The 20,160-nt window shown below is 54.0% G+C and overlaps 8 protein-coding genes across 8 annotated transcripts; 3 read left to right on the top strand and 5 right to left on the bottom strand.

Moving 5' to 3' along the window:
* Positions 1 to 419: 419 nt before the first annotated feature.
* On the bottom strand, positions 420 to 1,072 carry CKM354_000616200 (uncharacterized protein; the record flags this gene model as incomplete). The annotated part of the gene is made up of 3 exons (XM_044801466.1): positions 420 to 452; positions 541 to 865; positions 1,008 to 1,072. 3 exons carry the CDS (start codon positions 1,070 to 1,072, stop codon positions 420 to 422), a joined length of 423 nt encoding a protein of 140 aa, XP_044657401.1.
* Positions 1,073 to 1,357: 285 nt separating this feature from the next.
* On the bottom strand, positions 1,358 to 3,033 carry CKM354_000616100 (uncharacterized protein; the record flags this gene model as incomplete). The annotated part of the gene is made up of 3 exons (XM_044801465.1): positions 1,358 to 2,732; positions 2,788 to 2,899; positions 2,952 to 3,033. 3 exons carry the CDS (start codon positions 3,031 to 3,033, stop codon positions 1,358 to 1,360), a joined length of 1,569 nt encoding a protein of 522 aa, XP_044657400.1.
* A 757-nt stretch (positions 3,034 to 3,790) lies between these two features.
* Positions 3,791 to 4,476, top strand: CKM354_000616000 (uncharacterized protein; the record flags this gene model as incomplete). The annotated part of the gene is made up of 3 exons (XM_044801464.1): positions 3,791 to 3,884; positions 3,943 to 4,118; positions 4,177 to 4,476. 3 exons carry the CDS (start codon positions 3,791 to 3,793, stop codon positions 4,474 to 4,476), a joined length of 570 nt encoding a protein of 189 aa, XP_044657399.1.
* A 1,542-nt stretch (positions 4,477 to 6,018) lies between these two features.
* CKM354_000615900 (uncharacterized protein) lies at positions 6,019 to 10,224 on the top strand (the record flags this gene model as incomplete). Its single annotated transcript, XM_044801463.1, has 2 exons — positions 6,019 to 10,066; positions 10,148 to 10,224. 2 exons carry the CDS (start codon positions 6,019 to 6,021, stop codon positions 10,222 to 10,224), a joined length of 4,125 nt encoding a protein of 1,374 aa, XP_044657398.1.
* Positions 10,225 to 10,534: 310 nt separating this feature from the next.
* CKM354_000615800 (uncharacterized protein) lies at positions 10,535 to 11,839 on the top strand (the record flags this gene model as incomplete). The annotated part of the gene is made up of 1 exon (XM_044801462.1): positions 10,535 to 11,839. The coding sequence occupies one exon, from the start codon at positions 10,535 to 10,537 to the stop codon at positions 11,837 to 11,839; it is 1,305 nt and encodes a 434-aa protein (XP_044657397.1).
* A 253-nt stretch (positions 11,840 to 12,092) lies between these two features.
* Positions 12,093 to 13,544, bottom strand: CKM354_000615700 (uncharacterized protein; the record flags this gene model as incomplete). Its single annotated transcript, XM_044801461.1, has 1 exon — positions 12,093 to 13,544. The coding sequence occupies one exon, from the start codon at positions 13,542 to 13,544 to the stop codon at positions 12,093 to 12,095; it is 1,452 nt and encodes a 483-aa protein (XP_044657396.1).
* Positions 13,545 to 13,869: 325 nt separating this feature from the next.
* On the bottom strand, positions 13,870 to 16,695 carry CKM354_000615600 (uncharacterized protein; the record flags this gene model as incomplete). Its single annotated transcript, XM_044801460.1, has 4 exons — positions 13,870 to 14,065; positions 14,436 to 14,509; positions 14,561 to 16,456; positions 16,510 to 16,695. The coding sequence occupies 4 exons, from the start codon at positions 16,693 to 16,695 to the stop codon at positions 13,870 to 13,872; spliced, it is 2,352 nt and encodes a 783-aa protein (XP_044657395.1).
* Positions 16,696 to 17,380: 685 nt separating this feature from the next.
* Positions 17,381 to 18,430, bottom strand: CKM354_000615500 (uncharacterized protein; the record flags this gene model as incomplete). Its single annotated transcript, XM_044801459.1, has 1 exon — positions 17,381 to 18,430. The coding sequence occupies one exon, from the start codon at positions 18,428 to 18,430 to the stop codon at positions 17,381 to 17,383; it is 1,050 nt and encodes a 349-aa protein (XP_044657394.1).
* Between the last annotated feature and the right edge of the window lie 1,730 nt (positions 18,431 to 20,160).

Genomic DNA, 20,160 nt, shown 5'->3' with positions numbered 1-20,160 from the left:
CCTTGTACCCATTGCTGTGACCTCGGTCACTCGGCTTGAACGGACATGCGGGCTGCTGTCAGAGGTCAAGTCGAACCTTGCTCAAGCGCGTGCGATATCGTTGAATGTTAGTCACAGAGAGAGTATAAGAAGATCTCCAAAGCACCATAATGGTACATTTGCATGTGGACTGATTCCATTGCATACAGCTCTATGACATCAATGCCACAGTATCGAATATGCGGTCGTCGTGAGGCGCAGACAGGAAGTGGCGGGCGGTGGTTGTATGAAGTCATGAAGCGTGATCTGTATTCGAGACCAGGACCCTCGGCTAGTGGTGATGTCCTTCAGGACCAAACTAGCTGCCATCTTTTTGTAACGCCTGCTCCGATGCATAAAGTCCCCATTTCTCTTGGATATCCCAGAAACACAAGACCCGCTTACATCACAACACCGGCGTTGGAGGCGATACGCTGTGGAAGAAGTCAAGTCAGCGACAGAACTTTCATTTCTAAGCCCGCGCAAACAGTTCCTCTGTTGCGACATCTCGATTGTACTCACCGGCCAAAGCTCAGCAGCCTCCTTACCCACAGGCCCAGTAATGGCCGAACCCTTCATCTCTCCCTTGGGGTTCACAATGACACCGGCGTTGTCCTCGAAGTAGAGGTAGATACCGTCGGCTCTCCTCCAAGGCTTGCTCTGGCGCACAATGACAGCAGGCATGACCTTCTTGCGCAATTCTGGCTTTCCCTTCTTGACGGTCGCCATGACCATGTCACCGACACCAGCAGCTGGGAGACGGTTGAGGCGTGCACCGAAGCCCTTGACGGAGATGATGTAGAGGTTACGGGCACCGGAGTTGTCGCAGCAGTTCATGACCGCGCCGCTGTATTATAACATCTGTTAGCCTTTGTCTCTTTCTTCTACGCCAATATCCCCATGCATTGCTCTTTCTCCTCCGCTGCGCGACGGCCGTGTTTCGGGAGTGCGTGGCATTTGCGATTCGAGGGTGCTGCAGTTAGACGTACACTGGAAGACCGAGGGTCATCTTCAGCTTCTGACCAGAAGTACCACCGCGCTTGTTGGCCGACATCTTGACTGTGGTGTTCGAGGGGTTTCGCTGGGTGCGGTGATTTGATGTTGTCTGGGCCGGCCTCAAATCTTCGTGCACTTGAAGTTGAAGTTGCAGCAAATCAGCTGCTGTGGGACTTGGCACTCGGCTAACTTGCCGGTTGCGGCCCCACCAAACTACGTGTGCCCGCCAAAAACATGTGAACACCACATCACAAAAGACGCTCACCGTGCTGCATCTGCTCACATTGCATTCATGTTATCATGGGTAACTGTCCCGTGGATGTGAAGACTATCTCGAATCTATTTAGCCCAACAGGTCGTCCAGCCCGCTGCTGCCAGTGCTGGGCTTTGGCTGAGCAGAAGTTGCCGGAGCAGCAGCAGCTGGCGCATTGGCTCCATACAGACCAGCCTGAGTTTTCTGCTTTGCCATGTCTGCAATGGTTGGACCCTTCTGCGCAGGCCCCTTGCTTTTGAGTCCAGCGCCTCCTAGCAGACTGGCAAAAGCATCACCACCTCCCGACTTGGCCGCAGGCTTTGCGCCGATTTGACCTGCTCCAGGCGACTTGACTTGCGAGCTGAAAGAGCCACCAGTGGATTGGCTCGCGACCTGCACCGATTGGAAGTAATTCGGTCCAGAGGGCTGATAGCCTGTGGGCTTGGGGGAGGCGATGCTGCCGAGCGGGGTCGATGTGCTGCCTGGTGGTGGAGATGTAGTCGAGAGGATGTTGCTGAAAGCCGCATTCTGACCACCTGATTGCGGGGTGGGCTGCGCGTACTGTGTGGTCGTCGTCGGAGCGACAGTAGAGAAGGAGCTGTAGTTCGGCGCAGGAATGCTCGGCACGGTCTTCGCGGGTGCAGAGGGAGCAGCTGGAGTAGCAGATTGGAAGTCGTCAAAATCATCGTCATCGTCGGCTGGTTTAGCGGGCTGAGACGATGGTGGTGACAGAACGGCCGCTGAACTTGCTGCACCATTCGACGGTGCTGTGAATGTCGTGGCCGGCTCATCCCCGAAGTCGAAGAGGTCGACCTCTGGTTCTTTGGGCTTTGGAGGCGCCGCGGCTTTCTTTGGAGCTGCACGTTTTGCCGCAACATCACCTTTTCGCCTGCCTGGTCGAGCTTGTGCGCCGCCATCGTCGTACTCATCGTACTCGTCGAACTTATCAGCACGTGTTCGGCCTGGACCTTCATCGTACTCTTCGGTGCTCGCTTCCCCACCGAAGCCACCTCCATCGCCGTATACTGCTCTTGAGCTGCCGCCAAAAGTTGCGCTACCCCCTCCGTAACCAGCACTTTCGCTGCCAAAGCCTCCATACCTGCCCGATGAGCTGCTGAAGCCCGCCCCAGCGCCCCCTTCCACGCCACCGTATTTATTCTTTGTCTGCCGGGCCTTCTTTCTCTCCGTCCTGATCCGGTCCACATCGCTAAGCAGTTCCGTAAGCTCTTTGCTCCTGTTGCGCACATTGATACCCTGATCTTTGCCGTTCTGATCAATGTAGTGGAATTGTCGGAGCATCTTCAGTAACGAAAGGTGGGAACGAGCGTCGTCAATGACACGTTCCGAGCCATTTTTGATGAGGAACTCCATGAGTTGCAGCGCTTTGTAGATCTGTCGCCATTCCTCTGCCGACTTTTCTGTGAACCGTTTATAAATCATAGGCATGATCTCGTTGAGCTGTTGGCTGGATCAAGGTCAGCTCCCCGTGGCTGCGTGTGCTGAAGCCAAGTGTTGCATACTAGTTGAATGTGCCGTTGGCAATTTCCTGCATCATGCTCGAGGATGCCCCCCAAGGCTCGTTGTTCGTCGCCTCTCGCACTTTCGCCTCCATCTCGGTGTAGTTCATGACAGCTAAGGACCATTAGCGCACAGTCCTACCTGCCATCATGGCCAGCTGGCATACCATTTTGGACCTTGCGGACGCCCGCTTTGAGGTCGTATAGCGTGAGGTTGCTCGCCGCATCCTGCAGGCTCTTGAGATCCATGGCGACGAGTCGCGCAGAGAGATGTGTAGGGAAGAGTGAGCGTCCGAGATGCGTGGTATGGCGGGCGATGGTGCGCTGGCTATGTTCGGCGAATCACAAGAAATCGGCCGGCTTCAGGAGTTCGGCGGAGAAGAAGACCGTGCGCGCCTTCGATCGCGAGCAACAGATGGAGAGGTCACTCTTCCCGTCTCGGTTTCATCAAAACATCAACTTCATTATCGAGGCACTTGTACTGTAAATTAGTCGTGTATCTGTTTCGCATTGCGCTCAGGTGAGTCGACCTGGAGGGCTCCCTTTGATGGGACTGCGTGGTCTGCCGCATTCAATGCTGAATTGAGCGACAGAAAGTTTTTGTACCATCACCACGGCGAAAGTATTCTGTAAGTACAGCAGCTCCCGGTCCACCCACACGCACTACCGTCGCGCCGAAGAAACGCGCTGCACCGCAACCGCGTCCAACAGCACGCCATCTGCGGTGCGGGTGCAGCAGGACGAGCTTCTGATGCGCCCAGCCATCCATTGACGTGTTCCGAGAGAGGATCTTCTTCGGAAAACGGGTCCTGACGGAGAGCCTAAGGCACCGTTGGCGGGGTCGGTGTTTCCCTTGCTAATTGCCCCTCATAGTCGAGTAGAAAAGCTGCCATTCTCGAGAACCATGTTTTCTCGTGCTTCATCCACTACCGCCTTTGCCAAAGCACTGCCCACCTTCAGACTCCAACCAACTTCCAACCGATCCTTCCACGCTTCCGCCGCCATCATGGTTCAGACTTACTTCACCGTCGAGTGGACTGGCCGTCTTGTCACAATCGACAAGGCCAACAACCGTGTTGTTGTGGAACCTGAGGAGAAGCGTGAGTGATCCATTCCATCCCAATGCACTCCATCACCAACTAACTGCGGCGGCTACAGCTCGCAAGAAGACCATCAAGTTCAACCTGTTCGACAAAGAGGTACCAAAGACCGTTGAGAACTTCCGCCAACTTTGCACTGGCGAGAAGGGCGAGAACTTCGGCTACAAGGGCTCCAAGTTCCACCGTGTCATCCCACAATTCATGCTTCAGGGTGGTGACTTCACTCGTGGTAACGTATGTGCAGTCACCTCAGTCCAATGGGTCACGGGATGATGCTAAACAATGTCTACAGGGCACGGGCGGCAAGTCCATCTACGGAGAGAAGTTCGCCGACGAGAACTTCAAGCTCAGCCACACCAAGCCATTCCTGCTGTCCATGGCCAACGCCGGCCCAAACACGAACGGCTCGCAGTTCTTCATCACCACCGTCGTGACTAGCTGGCTCGATGGCCGTCACGTCGTCTTCGGCGAGGTTGTCCCAGGTGACGAGGAGTCTATTCAGGCCATCGCATCTATCGAAGACCGCGGCTCCAGCTCTGGTGCCCTCAAGGGAGGCCTGCCAGTCACCATCGTCGACTGCGGTGAATTGTAGAAAAAGAGCAAGGAGTGCATGTTACGATAAGGACTCATCCTGGAGTGATAGCAAGTCGCAGCGGGGCACGTTAGCATCGAGAAGTCGACCACAAGCCACGGCTCACTGCCGGAGAGCTCAAAAGCAGGTGCAATAACATGAACATACTTTCTCAACGTTGGTCTTGCGCGTTCTCCGCGTAACCAGTCTGTGTCTTCCTGTCACTCGGTGACGACCACAATGCCTCACATCGATATCGCTCATACTCTTGTCCAGCCTGCCCTCCATATGTGTGTCAAGGAGCGACGAGGTCCAACAGTTCCGCCAGCATATTACGATGCACGGACGTCAATTGGCGTCAGTCCATGCACGCTGATCTTGTTCTCCAGCACATGTAGTTGTATGTCCTCGTACTGCCCCCGCCCAGTGTGAACTGGACGTTAGTCCATCGATGTTGATGTACTGATAAATGCAGTGCGACACGACTTGCGATGAGAACTCTCACAACATACCGTGGCTCAACACTGATTGACAAGCATCGCCGACACGTTGCAAAGGAATCGCGAAGTCTTATCCATAAGTGTATCCTTGCAACGATCAAGCCACGCAGCGGCCGCACATGCTGCTCTTGCTGACACACTGGTCTTGTCCTATCCTGCCACGGAACACGCGGGCTCTGGAGATGCAGAACTAGAACTATGCCCAACGCGTTCTGCCCACGCTAATAAGTATGGGCCTTACCGACTTCAATTTTGGAAGATCTCAGTTATATACCCGGTCTTCAGGCCTAACAGCGATGCCGTCCAAGGTTTGTTCTCTCCGCCAATCTACCCAAAGCGGCATCTTCTATGCGATTGTGGCGGGGCTGTGCACGTGGCAGCATCGTGGCGCATTTCACATGAAAGATGGTCGTTGTTCACCAGGCACGGTAGAAACAGCACAGCCCAGATTCGTGCATGCGGAGTTCTAGACGTTAGATGCTCCCTTGGCAAGGTGCAGAGGAATGATGTGCCGGGAAATCTGTGGTCGAGCAAGCTGAAGCGAGAGGGGTGGGGAGAAGAGAGAGACGAGCGATAGTGTTTCAGGGCTCGTGTCAACGGAAACTATAATTGGAACAGGGACAGCTGCATGGCCCTGCTGGCTGCTCTCGAATAGCCGCCGCAAGGACGATGAATGTGAACGAGCTGCTGGTCGGCTGCAGCGTGAACGGCAGGCAGGCCGCTGTCGATTACTCTTCGCATCGTACTTGGCCGCCCTCACCTGACATTCCACCTCCCGTCATCTACCACCGGCGCGGCTGAACGCTTGTGTGCAAGACATTGGCCCAGCGTTTCATCTTTGCGCAACCTGCGACGCAACAGTTCGTCGAGGCACGTGAGGCGCGACAATCAACCAAGCACAGCAAGCAGAGTGGGTGACACCGATCAGTGGGCTCAGGGTCCTTGCTTGCTGGGATCGTGCGTGGAGCTTCATGCAAGACGCTTGGTATTGACACTGCGCGTGCCGCCCGAGAAGCGCCTTTCCTTGCGCGCGAACTGCACGTAGGCGTTGGTGCTGGACGCCATGGCCGAGGACGAGAGCAAGGCTTCCAAGGCGAGCAGGTTCCTGAAGAAGAGCAAATGGGGAAAGGTACTGAAGGAGCGGGAACCCAGCGAGGATGACCAACATGCGGCGCCCCACCAAGGCACCTTTACATTGAACAACGACGTCGTGGATTTCCTGAAGCCAAGCACAGAAAAGAGCAAGCCGAGATTGGATATAGCGATTGCCAAGAGATGGCCAGAGGCACACCAGGTCAGAGCGATGGGAGAGGAGAGTCCGGTGCCAGATCGGCCGACATTCACAAAACCCAAGAGGAGGAAAGGGCTGACAGTGGGCTTTGCGAAGACACAGCCCGAGATCATTGGCGAAGGCGGAGATGAGGCACCAGATCCTCCTCGAGAGATTGGCAGGAGGAAGGCGGCAATGGCGAGATCAGTGTCAGATGCGAGACCAGGTCCGCGGTCTCCGCCGTTGTCCCAAGGTGGCTTTGGCCATACTCGAGAACCTTCGCTGCCCCATGCCGCAGAGGAGGACTTCGTGCCGCCTCCGGTGCGACGCGTCAACACATCTCACAATGAGTTATCCGCGCCGATGTCGCGAAAGTTCGCTTCTCCGCCCGCCGAAGATGTCCTTCCCCATCGCCCGAGCATTGGACGAGTACCTACGGGGTTCGACAATTTGGAGACACAACATACAACACCTCTGGAAACGCCAGTTACACCCCATATTGCGTTGAGCGAGCACTCAGACAGCACACAGGCGAGACCGACTCAGCTGCCTCCACGCCAACCCCCTAGCTTGTTGGACACCCGAAACCATCTCATTGGCGCAATGAGTGACGATGCCACTTCTCCCGTGGTCCAGAAACGACGAGAAATCAATCGGAATGAGGGAATGGCTTTCAGACGTGCAAGCATGTTGATCCATCGGAATAGCGAGGAAGATGACGAGGATGCCGCGAGTAGCAATCAGAGACAGTCGAAGGCTTCTTCAGCCACTACGCAAGACATGCTGTTATCGCCATCGGACTACGGGCAGTCGCCTCCAGAGAGTACCGTGTCGCCTGAAGCACCGAATCCATTCGCAGATCCTAAATATTTGAAACGAATCTCAGGAGAAGTCACACCCGCTCAGCCACCACAGTCGCAGCCCGAAGCGCAGTCATTACGGCAAGACAGATCACAAAGGGAGTTCAATCGTACGCAGGCACCTCAGCCACCTCCTCGATCGCCCCTGCGCGGTGTGCCTCAGATCGCTCAGCCGCGGCCTAGCCACTCTCGAGAAACATCGAGGGAGGAGAATCTTCGACCAAGACAGACACAGCAGAGCAGCGTCGCGCCTGCACAATATTCGCCACAGCCGGGAATGAATGTTCCTTCGAGCCGGGCAGACGAAGGTTCGAGATCGCCAGGCCTTCGCGATCGGCTTTTCAATTCATCGTCTAGCACGCAGCAGGCACCCGCAATGTTCTCCAAGCCGAACGCATCTTCATCCAGTGTCAATCACTTTTCGCCTAGAAGTTCACACTCGCGCCCCGGCTCGAGGGACGGAGATGCATCGCAATCGAAACTATCCATCGACGCTGGCGCTCGACGATCCCAATCACCTCGCTCAAATAATGGCCCTCCGAGTGGTGGCAGCCCAAGAGCTTCTCTTCTGGGACCAGGAAGGACAGGTCCCTCCCCTGGACCGTCCCCTTTGCACCGACCTCACGACTATTTTGCTGCCCCCACGATCCCGCCAACCTCCAAGTCGCCGGCTGCAGTTCTGCGGCAGGAAGAAAACTCGCGGCCAGCTTCAGCTGGCTCAGCGCATTCTCTTGGGCGACCTTCAGCTTCATCTCAAGCCTCTTCAGAAAACAACCCAGCTGCAGAAGCTGCTTTCGCTGATTTCGCGGCCCGTGTGGCGCACATGAAAGGCGTCTTTCGTTTGACGGCGGAGAAAGAGTTGCCGGCTGATCGATGCACACCATCGATGTGGCTCAGAGGTGCGTTGTGGTGGTATCACACAGGAAAGACTGGACTGGAGGCACTTTTCGCGAGAAAAGATCCCAACGACCATCGCGAGCTTCTGACACAACCCCACGTGGATCTTGCGAAAGCATGGTGGATCGCGACCGATCCATTGGAGATGTATGATTCCCCGGACGCGGACGAGCGTGCGAGTGAGGCCGAATCGCGCATTGTACGACGAGGATTGGCTGCTTTGAAGAACTCGCTGAAGTCCTTATCACTCTCGATAGCGAAGAATCACCTGCTGCCACCAGAAGCTTCTCTCATACAAGGGCAGAACACGAGGATCTGGGTCGACTATCCGCGCTTCACATCGGATGCAGCTGCAGTGCTGGGTGGTAGTGTCAGCAAATCCGTTATCATCGAAGAGCCCAAGCACGCTATCGACCCTTACGAACTTCTGCCCTTAAACGACACCAGAGAATTCTTCTGGTATGGCCGCTTCCCAGTCGAGGTGTACCTGAATACCGAAGATCTGGAGACGGATCGGGTTGTGTTGCCGTGCTTGCTCACAGTGTTGCGAGGGAAACAGGACTATCAAACCAGTATCGTTATTGCTAGTCAGAACGACCTTGTGAACATCAAGATCTTGCCCAGACAGGATACCAAGCGAGTCCTCACATGGTCTGATGTCTCCTGGCAAGCGAGCTCATTCGGTATTTCGATTCACCTGCCAAGGAACTTTGATCTCAGTGTACGCATGCATGAACGCGATTTTCGTGCACTGTGGAATCTGTCAGAGTACGCGCGAAAAGTGGAAAAGACACTTCGTCCGGAAGCGGATGAAAGGATGGTCCACGAATCACGGCTTGTGCAGTTACAGTATGTGGATTCCTCGAACTCCAGCTCCTTCCCCACGGAAAAGATCAGAGGTTGCTCGGTATTCATCTTCGAACACCTGGCCAAGCATGTGGATGGGAGCGGTGCGCGCAGAGTGCATCGCGGGTTCCGTATGTTGCTCATTACCGAGCCTGGGCACAAGACACTCAGCGCAGTCAGTCATGAGATTTGCAAAGACTCTCCTTTCTTCTTCGAGATGCTTACCGATTCTGCTGCTGGCGGCACCACTGCCATGGTCGTTCGAATTCGTGAGACCAAAAGGCAGTGTAGAATGCTATTCGTTTTCCCAGATGCGGGGACGAGGCAAGCGCTTTACGATGTCATCAACGGGCTAGCAGTCGGCCCTGACGAGGACATTGTAGGAAAGATGTCACTAGCCAGTCTGAACATCGAGCCCGCATCGCAGTCGTTGAGCTTCGCTCAATCGGCGCATCCTGCCTTACAAAATCTGCAATGGCAGAAGCTGGGCATCACGAACGGTGTGTCCGACGATGACAGCGGCCGTCCACCCACGACAGTACAGTCCGAAAGCTTACGTATTCTGGCCAGACATGCTACCGGCTGCATTACCGATCGCCTGAACCTGGGCAAAGGCGAGCTTCTGCTACGATTTCCACCTGTTGAGTCTCCAAGCGTACAAATTTTGCGTGAACCTCAGGAAGACATGACTATGTCGATTGACACAAGACACTCACATCCCACTGTTGCAAACGGTATCGCAGAGCTGCTGAAGTTAGCACGCGAACAACCGACGATTAGGACCTTCACGTTCCAGACTCACGACGACCTTCATGCCTTCGAATACGCCATTACTGGATGCACTGTACGATTTGATGGCATCGCTGCGACCTTGGACATCTCGAGACGGCGAATGGTGGTCCCCATCTACAAGAAATGGCAGGCCCAAAATGTGCGCATCCAAATCGTATCGCAAGGACAGATTGTGCAACTCATTGCTTTCATGGAAGAGTTCAGCCACGCGGACGCTTTATGTTTCCAGATCAAGTCCACAGATGTCTTTGAGAATCACAAGGGCGATAGCAAAGGCAAGAAGTGGACCGTGAAATTGGTCGATGCCAAATTTACCCTGCCAAACCGCGAGAAAGGCAAGGAAGAGCCGGAGGAGGTGCACCGGAAGAGCCGCTTTGTCAATTTGGAGAACCTTGAGTATGCGGAGGAGCACGACGATATTACCATTGGATTCGAGACCGAGCAAGGTAGGTAATCAGGCCAGCAGAATGGCATTGTGATATTCTGGCAAATCGGCGTAGCACGCATACTGACTGACCGCTTTTCAGATCGCGATCGTTTCGCGCAAGCTCTTCCAGCCGCACCCAGCATTTCTCGAGGAATCACACTCAAGCGACGCATATAGTTCGACCGCTCGATGCTACGAATTTATCAAATTTCTGGCCCTCGCTGTCGCCATGGCATTTTTCGGCGAATATTGCCTCCAACAATCCATAGCGCGCAGGACACCGCGTAGTAAGCGGGGCACGCGCCCTATCGTTGACCCTGGTGGGGCACGGCATTGAAAGCTTTGAATGACGCGAGCGACGCCATGTGCCGGGCGGGCGAGCACATTGATTACTCTTCAACGACTCTCTTAAGATACCCTCAACTGTCGTTCACCAGCCATACAGATCACCATCGCTCTCTTCATACACTCACCAGATCTACTCACAATGGCAGAACCCACCAATGGTCAACCCAACCAGCCACCACGTCGCATTCCCCAACCCGGCGACTACGAGAACCTCAGTCTCGCAACCAAAGGCATCCACGCCGACGACCCGATCAACTACAACATCGATGTCGCTCCTCCTCTCCACGTTTCCACCACGTATCGCTACAACTCCGACCCCACCAAACTGATCCCCGTCAGCGACCTCGACCTCACCAATATCCACCCTCCGGGTGGCCCCATGCTCGGCGATGGACACATCTACTCCCGCGTCACAGCACCCAATACTTCCCGCCTCGAACTCATGCTCACCAGCATCATCGGCCAACCTGTCATCACCTACTCCTCCGGCCTCTCAGCTTTCCACGCCTTACTCACATACCTCCACCCGAAAGTCGTAGCAATCGGCGACGGATATCATGGTTGTCATGGTGTGCTCGGGATCTATCAAAAACTCACCGGATGCAAAATCGTCAACTTGTTCGATGAGAAGAGCTGGGATGAAGCTGGTTTGGGGAAAGGAGATGTCATACATTTGGAAACTCCAGTCAATCCTACGGGAATCGCTTTCAATATTGAAGCTTTTTCGCAAGCGGCGAAGAAGAGAGGCGCGGTCTTGACGATTGATGCTACTTTTGCTCCGCCTCCGCTGCTGGATCCGTTCAAGTTTGGAGCGGATTATGTTATGCATTCTGGGACGAAGTATTTTGGCGGTCATTCGGATATGTTGTGTGGGGTTATTGCGATTGGACGGGGAAGAGATGGGTGGGAGAAGGATTATTGGGGGATGTATGGGGAGAGGATATTTTTGGGGAGTGTGATGGGTTCTCTAGAGGGGTGGCTTGGGGTTAGGTCTCTTAGGACGCTGGAATTGAGGGTTTTGAGACAGAGTTCTAATGCGGAGAGGTTAGCTAGTTTTCTGAATGGGGCTGTTGACGGAAAGGAGACTGGGGAGGGAGCGCAAGCGATCAAGAAGATTGTGGATAAAGTGGAACATGCGAGTTTGCAGAAGAGTGATATGGAGTGGTTGAAGAGGCAGATGCCGAATGGGTTTGGGCCTGTGTTTTCGATTTGGTTGAAGAGTGAGAAGGCTGCGAGGTATTTGCCTAGTAAATTGAGACTTTTCCATCATGCGACCAGTTTGGGTGGCGTGGAGAGTTTGATTGAGTGGAGGAAGATGAGTGATCCGGGGGTTGAGGGGACTTTGTTGAGGGTGAGTGTTGGGGTGGAGAATTGGGAGGATTTGAGGGAGGATTTTGTGAGAGGGTTTAAGGAGTTGGATGAGGAGAATTTTGGGATAGATTGATGAGTTGCATCCCGAAGTGTGGGGTGCGGATGACGATAAGACCAGAAAATGGGTTTGATAGAGGTAGATAGATTGAAATGAGGAAAGAAGGGCAGAGTTGCCAGATAAGTCCTTCACCACGGAAATGTACCTGATCAGATGTACAATCTGAATCTCATACTATCCTTCTTCTCACACGCAGATCATCACGCATGTACAGCATCAATCATCTGATCATCCTCTCTCTCTCTCTCTCGCTCTCTCCCCCTCTCTCTCACGACTCCATGTAGGTAACAGTCTTAATCTTCACAAACTCCTCCAATCCCCACTGCGCATTAAACCTCCCCCAGCCACTCTTCTTCACACCCCCATGCGGCAAATTTGCCTCATCGTGAATACTCATCGAATTAATATGAATCGCTCCCGAATCAATCTCCTTGGCAATTTTGAGTCCACGTCCCAAGCTTTCTGTGAAGATCGCTCCAGAGAGACCATACTCAGTATCATTTGCGATATCGATCGCTTCTTCGTCAGAGTCGACGGCGATGAGGGAGAGTGTAGGACCGAAAGATTCAGTATAGAAGATATCCATATCTTTTGTGACGTCCGAGACGATGAGTGGACGAACCCGATAAGCAGAATCTTCTTTGGCGGAAACATCGCCGTAGATGACTTTTGCGCCTTTGGAGACGGCGTCTTCTCTCAGCTTGATGTTTTTCTGAACGCCGGGTTTGGCGATGAGGACGGGAGCGTCAGCACTCGGAGCGTAGACTTTTTCTGTAGCGGTTTTGAGCGCTTCGCCGAATTTATCGAGAATACTGCGATGGACGAGAACACGCTCAGTTGCCATGCAGACTTGGCCTGCGTGGAGGAAAGAGCCGAGGGCGACTTGCATGGCTGCGTTGTCGATGTTGGCGTCTTGGGCGACGTAGGCGCTTGCTTTGCCGCCGAGTTCCATGAGGACGGGTTTGAGTTCTTTGCCGGCTTTGGAGGCGATGATGCTGCCGACTGCGGTGGAGCCGGTGAAGTTGACTTTTTTGATGGAGGGGTTCTCGATGAGGTTGTTGGTGACTTCGACGGCGTCTTGGGGGCGGTGGTAGATGATGTTGAGGACTCCATCGGGAAGACCGGCTTCCTTGAAAACGGATCCGATAGCCCAGAATGTGCGAGGACTGAGTTCGGAGCCTTTGAAGACGGCGGTGTTGCCTGCTGCGATGGCGAACAAGAATGCTCGCGTGCCGAGAATATATGGTGCGTTCCATGGTGCTATGCCCAAGATCACGCCGTAAGGCTCCTTGAAGAGGAAGGCTGCCTGGCCAGGCGTCTTCGTTTGAGGAATAACTCCGTTAACAGACGAAGCGAGGCCAGCGACGGATCGGATGTAATCGACTGTTGTTACGAGGTTGAACTGGCAAAAGCCCTCAAGAGCTCCGGTCTCCTCTTTCATGTACGATGCGAGCTCCGCACTCCGCGCTTCCATGATATCAGCAGCCTTGAGCAAGATCTTCTGGATATCACCACCTTTGGTCTTGCGCCATGACTTTGAAGCTTTTTGTGCAGCTTCGCATGCTTGTGTAGCTTCCTTGACCGAAGCTGATGATGAGCTCCATAGCTTCTTGCTGTCATTCGGGCTCTCAACATCGAAAGTGGTACTCGTCGTCACTTCCTTGCCGTCAATCCAAAGCGGCACGGGGCCAGAGAAAGATCCATTCGTTTGTCCCGGCATCTTGTTCGCGTTGTATTGTGAGTGATGGTGGCGTGAAGTTCAAAAAAGCTGTCAGCTGCGTTTGGATCAATATATGTGGGCCGGGCGTTGGTGGAGCAATGCAATGCAATATGCAGGTCCGTGACGCTTATAGATGTGCTACTTGAGTCGCGCGTGTGTGACACCAGTCGTGATAATTGCAGAATTCCTCGTGATGAGGTATAGCAAGCTCTACTTAGCATTATATCATACCTGACGTGCCCCTGTTATAGCTCCAGACCTCCGTTGTCTGCAGCTGCATTCAGTAATCACACAGCCTTGAACCCAGCTCTCGCAACTGCCGACTTCACGGCACGGAATCCCGCCGCATGGGCGGACCTGCTAACTGACGACTCAGGGAGCGAACATGTCCAGGTCCAGTCATCGCTGGCGGAGGTGGAGAAGATTGAGGGGCACGTCTGTCAGCATGCGGGCCAATTTCTCGGGAGATGATGTTGTTCTTGGCATTCAGCATGGTCGTGGGGTTTCGCCGAACGTCTCGGCTTCAGCGGAGAAAGATGTCACCAACATCGTCACTTTCTATACTTCAGGGCATGTCACACATATTTGAAGAAGCGTTTCGAAGATGCGCCGGTACTCTACGAAGATTGCCCGATCTTCAAGTCCCTCAAATGACGATGCAGGCAAATGCAGAGCAATAGCAGTGAGCCATCTGCAGTCTGCCAGTACACGAGGTGGACCACGGGCAGTGTTTGCAGAATGCGGTCGTTCCAATACCACAATGTGCAAGTAATTTTCATTAGGTCCAAGTGGAGTGTAATAGCAGCTAACAAAGCTTCTCTAATCATACCATCATTCCTCATAACTCATAGAAAACCATCACTCGTGAGGGATCACACTCCTTCAACCCACCCATCTGCCTTTCTCCTCCTCCTCTCCTCGACCCAAAACTTCAACTTATCGCGAATCAAAGCACGAGGTTCCTCCTACGAACCCCGTCTAAGGCCCGTTTCATCTGGATATCTTCTCCCACTCACACCAGTATCCGCGAAACGAGTCTGCTTCGGCCGACTGTGTCTACGATCATCTTCGTAGTCATCCTCAGGAGGAGGCGGAGGCATGCTCGCACGACTGCTACGCCGATCCCGAGGATCCTGATCACGAGGGTCGCGTGGGGGTGGGAAGTCTCGTGGGTCGCGCGATGGTGGTCTGCGGTCGTCTGGAGGAGGATAGCCACGATCTCGGGGGTCTCTTGGGGGAGGTGGAGTGAAATTACCAGTTGGGTAGCGAGGATCACGCGAATCACGGGGATCGCGTCCAGGTGGCGGTCCATGAGGATATCCATTCGGTGGCGGAGGTCGTGCATCATATGGCCCTGTTGGCTCATCATAACGTCGTGGTCTATCATATCCTCTGTCGTCACGTCCAGGACTACGGCTTGCGTACCTGTCGTGCATCCTCCGCGAAGGATGCCGTGCGGGAGGACCTCCATCGTATTCTGGCCCAGGCGGCGGCGGCATCCCTCCTGGCGGGCCTCGATGCGGCATAGCTCGCGGATGCGGAGGTGCGGGCGGCGGAGGGTGCTTGGAAACCGTGGCAGCGAACAGAGGGGATGCTGAAGGAGCGAACGAAGGCCCAAACTCATTATACTGCACAGGTGGTGTGTTGGGTCTGTCGTGAACCGAGCTCCTTCTGCCTGAAGGAGGTGGCTCATCGGGATTGGCACCGGCGAAGTAATCATCTCCTTCCCGCTGACTCGGCGTCGGCTCATGGCTTTTCGAGTGCCGTAGAGGCTGGTCTCGATCGCTGAGGCGAGCGTCAGATGGTCCACGATGATGCCGATGTCGACTCGAATTGGAGCCAGTTGGAGGGCTGTAAACCGGGCTTGCCTCGCTCTCTTCCATCTCATCATCGGCCAACGCTCCAGCTCCAGCTCTATCGACCTGCTGAGAGGCTCGTCGTCTGTGGCGACTGCTGCGACTGTGGCTGTGGCTGGAGTGTGCCCGCGGCTCATAGCGTTCACCGTAGGGTTCTGGCGACAACGGATCGTCTGCAGCATGTCTACCATCGGGATGACTTCTTCTGCGTTCATGATGATCATGGTGGTCATGGTGGTCTCGAGAGTGGCTCCTACTGTGTCTTCCTTCGCCAGCCCACAGATGTGGACTACCCACGCCACGTGCGATACGTCCAAAAGATGCAGCAGCAGCTTTGCCCTTGTCAATCATTGTCGCGCGCGGGCTCAATCCAGGTCGTTTGGAATTCTTCCGTACGATTGAAGGTCGCCCATCCACGTGCCTATACAGCGGATTGCGGAAATATGCCAAAGCTGGACCTCGAGAATCAACGGAAGCGCCATCGTCCTCACTAAGCACCTCTCCTTCCGGTCGTGGTGGGCCATGTGGTGGTCCATGTGGTCGATCGCGTACACGTCGCGGCGGTGGCTGATCCAGATCATGCTCCACCTCAATCTGTTTGTGCCTCTCCTCCTCTTCAGCCTCTCGTCGCAAACGTTCCGACACGCCTTCGTACCAGGCTACCATGTGCTTGTCGGGATCCAAGGGAAAGCACTCGCGAGGCAGTATCTTCGGGAAGACAGCTCCCGTATCGTGATCCTTCACATCCCATTTTGCGACAGCTTCACGCAGGAAGCTCGAATGCTCTTCTGGGCCGAGCAGAAGCTGAATGGTCTGCCACATAATCCATCCTTCCGTCTTAAGCGCCGGCACGGTAGGGTCGGTGAAAGCGGTCTGGTGCGTATGGTGTAGCGGCTGTAAACTGTGCAGACAACCCAGGCTCCTGTAGATGAAGGCGATGCTCTCGCTGGGCGTGCCGAGGAACAGTTGATCATAGTTTCCATGTAAGTCGCGATAGAAATGCGCCAGCTGGTTCGGCGTCAAGTCTGGATTGTCCGACGGCTCATACTGTTCATTCTGGTGTAGGTGTCAGTCCGAGGGCAGACTAATCAGCGTGCGCGCGTGCTTACTATGAGATCTTTCAGTCCTCTCAACAGCGCCTTGAGCTTGTCGGTGCCTGTCTTGTCAGGCTTGAAGAGATAGCCCCAATACTCATACGCCTCGCGCTGCTCCACATCCTTTTCATGCTCATCGGCCTTCTCTTGCTGTGCTTCATGTCGCGCAGTCGGGTCCGTAGGCAGCGTTGAGTCGCCCATGATCTGGTCTCGAATCGCGGACTTTCAATGCGTCTTCAGCTGGTCGTTACCAGACGTTGCAATCAGCCGCGACGAGTGGGATCAATGGTAGCTGAAGTGGAGGGCCACATGTATTTCGAGGAAGCGATCGGCGGTGGGCGGCGGAACGACAGAAGGAGAGCTGTTTGGTGTGTGAGGCAATCCTTGCCGGCGTGCTGCACGGTGATGTGATGTTTGGTGATATCGTGACCGTAGCACGCACTGTCGTGACTCGGATTTGTGGTACGCTACGAGATCAGGAGACCACGTCGCACCGGAAGGAGGTTGTTCTCAGCCTCTGCTGCACAGGACATGCAATAACAAGAGCTCGCCAGGCCGCAAGAAGAGGCGCGAAAGCGAAGCGCATGACGGCCCAGCGATGGTGGTTGCCTACGTCATCGCTTGCCAGCACTCTGAGACATGCATGTAAATGCAGACCTATCGATAAGAACTTATATTGAATGGAACATCTCTCTAATGTACCGTTCCGATCTGTTATCAAAGTAGAGTAACACTGCCAAATTTGTGCGTAGAAACAAATAGACTCCGGTCTGTTGTGGAGAAGAATTGAATCAGCAAGCATATCTCTCAGCAAACCTGATCGTCTCAAGACTTTGACCGAGCAAAGCATCAGGCATCGACACCAGAGTCCTGAAGACATCCCCGTCTACTGAGCCCAATACGTCCCGACATTATCAAACGTCGCCCAGCCCGCCTTCGAGAAGTCCACATTCCCCACATTGTAGCAAGTCTGCTTTCCCCAATCATACACAAACTTCTTGCAGCCGGAGACACTCTGACACTTCTGCGCGCAAACATACTCGCCCGAGACGTTATTCCAATAATTCAGAACCTGCGCATTGTTCAAATGACTGCTAGGACAGACTGTGTATGTAACACCATTCTGCTTGATCGTATACAAGGGTGCAAGGCAAGAAGATCCCATAGGCGTATCAACAGGAACACGATCGACGGTTTGGAAACCTGCATTCTTCTGCCAGTTGGAGTCTGCGACGCTGGGGCTGCCTTTGAGGTAGCAGGTTTGCGTTCCCAAGTTAAAGACTGCTTTGGTACAGCCTTGTTGCTTGGAGCACTCGTTGGCGCAAGCACGGTTGTCGACGTCGCCGTAGGTGATCTGCGGGCTAGGGATCTGGTAGTCTGTATCGAGGCAGATTCTGTAGAGAATAAAGTTTGCACCGACTATGTATTGAGATTGGGTTGGACAAGTGGTCAAGGGGCCATTGGATGGAGGCTGAGGCTGATTGCCGCCTGTCTGTGGGCAGGTGAAAGTGCCAGGGTCGCTGTAGCTCCACGAGTATGCGTTTTGAATCGTGTAGGTATCGCTGCCAGAGGTGTAACCGGTATTCGTAGCATATGAGGAGTCCCAGGTCCGCGAATAGAGGGCGCAAATCTGGTTCTGGACTACGCCGTTCTTCAGAAGCTGGTAACTGGTGAAAAAGTGGCATGTGAGGCCATTGTAATGATTAGGGGTCTCAGCTCGCTGCCCGTCGCAATCAGCGGCACAGAGCGAAGGGTCGTAGCTGTCGGCAGGATGGGACTTGTAGGTGATGTAGCTGCCACAGTCCGTTGGAGCATTGATGGTGGCCTGGTTGGTATAGGTTAAATTGTAGTTAGGGATCGAATATGTTCGGCGAGCAAGAGTCCCGGCCGAGGCTGCTGCAGCGAGCAGTGCATTGAGAGTGAGGGAGTAATGCATTGAGAGAGTTTGTTGTTCCAAGTGATACCAGATGAGGTGTCGAGGGATGGATGAGGGGACACTGCTTCGGTGTCGCTGAAGACGCCCTCGTTTATAGCACTGCGAGCTTGAATTCTTTCGGACCCGTTACTTCTTACTACTCTTACCATCTTGCACGGACGCGTGGCGTGGCGTTGATAGAGCCAGCAGACTGATTCAGTGACTTTCGACGAGGACAGCTAGAGGCACTGCTGGCTCGTATCCGTCGTTTCCAGGCATCTTGATAGCTGCGATGCTTAGCAGAACGCAAGAAGGTTCAGCATCTGGACCATCAAGGCAAGGGAGGCTACGGAAGGCTACCATTGAGAATCGTGCTAGAAACGTGGTAAAAGTCCCCTGCCGAATGGTTCACACACCTGCCGTTCGAATTGGCTTTGGCACTTGGGTCTTAGTCGTGATTATGGCTGATTTGTGTTTTCCTCGCACTACAGTGCTGCTAACAGCACACCTCGTATGCATGGTACACCTCACATCCATCGTCTCTTGCCTCGCTCCCGACGATAGGTTCAGTCGATCGTGCAGCATACGCGGAGAGCTGTAGTCGGAGTGAATATGATCGAAGCTACAACCCTTACTAGAATTCTGTCAGCTTGCATGAGTTCGACCCACGCAACAACGTGGCAGCACGCCGAAGAAGCGTGCTCTTCCATCATCTTTTGACACCTCCCGGCAGCATGCCAATCTTCATATCCATCGTTGCAAATGTGGCGCAATTGTGCACGCTATCCCGGCTCTTCGGCAGTCCTCAATTTGGTGCACGGTAGATGTGGCTTGCTCTGGCGTACCCAATTCGTATACCCAAACTTTGGCGACGATTGAAGAAGTCGCCGAACACGACTGCGAAAGGCCTAACTGGGCGGCTTCTGAATCAAATTCAGCGATGGCGGTGCTCGTAGCTTGGAGCAAATGCAGACATCTCCGGACTCCGGACACATTTTGTGCATGAGCCAGTGCCTCCTTCACCTGGCTGAACCTTCAGCGCAAGGCTTTGAGTGCCATCCACGCACGATATGACGCGTCAATTGCCAGGCACTTAGTAGTGTTTTGCAATCGGGTAGAAGTTCTTCGCCGCTGCGCAGAAGGCAAGGCATCAGGATCCCGCAGACTTCGCGAATCGCGCAGGCTTCTCGGGCCTCTGGGTTGAGATGTCCGTGACATCGTGACCCTCAGTATGACAAGGCTTCAGCCCTCATGATGAGAACGGCGGCGCGATGATGTCCTGATGCATATGAAATGAGATGTGGTGGTTTGGCGAGGAGGTGGAAGTGGAACGGGAATGCGGAGGGCGTGAAAGAGGGTTAGGGTTGGAGACTGGGGCAATTGCAGCGGCGACTTCGATCGCGAAATGACCAGGTACGCATTACCTGGTCAACGATAGCAGACAAGCAGATTTCATAGCTGGACATGGAAGAGAATTTCATTTGAAGATGTCACTGTTTTTACTTTCAATACTGCCTTGTCGAACTCACCGAATGTCCATAAGCATGTATGTAAGTACTGTGCCATGCGCAATTTGTCTCGCCTGCATCATCGTACATTAGCCTTCAATAACACATGAGCATATGCAATGGACAGGACCAACATCAGGCAAGGGGGGAAGATAAAGGGAATACGCGGGAGAGAGGACAAATGTCGAACCATATTAACATCTTCATTCCATTGTCGTAGCTGGGAGTAAACCTCCGGTAGTA

Source organism: Cercospora kikuchii, assembly GCF_019650295.1.
Source record: "Cercospora kikuchii DNA, contig_00003, whole genome shotgun sequence".
Lineage (NCBI taxonomy): Eukaryota > Fungi > Ascomycota > Dothideomycetes > Mycosphaerellales > Mycosphaerellaceae > Cercospora > Cercospora kikuchii.
Note: the sequence above shows the minus strand (reverse complement) of the source record. Positions and strands in the feature narration are given on the sequence as shown.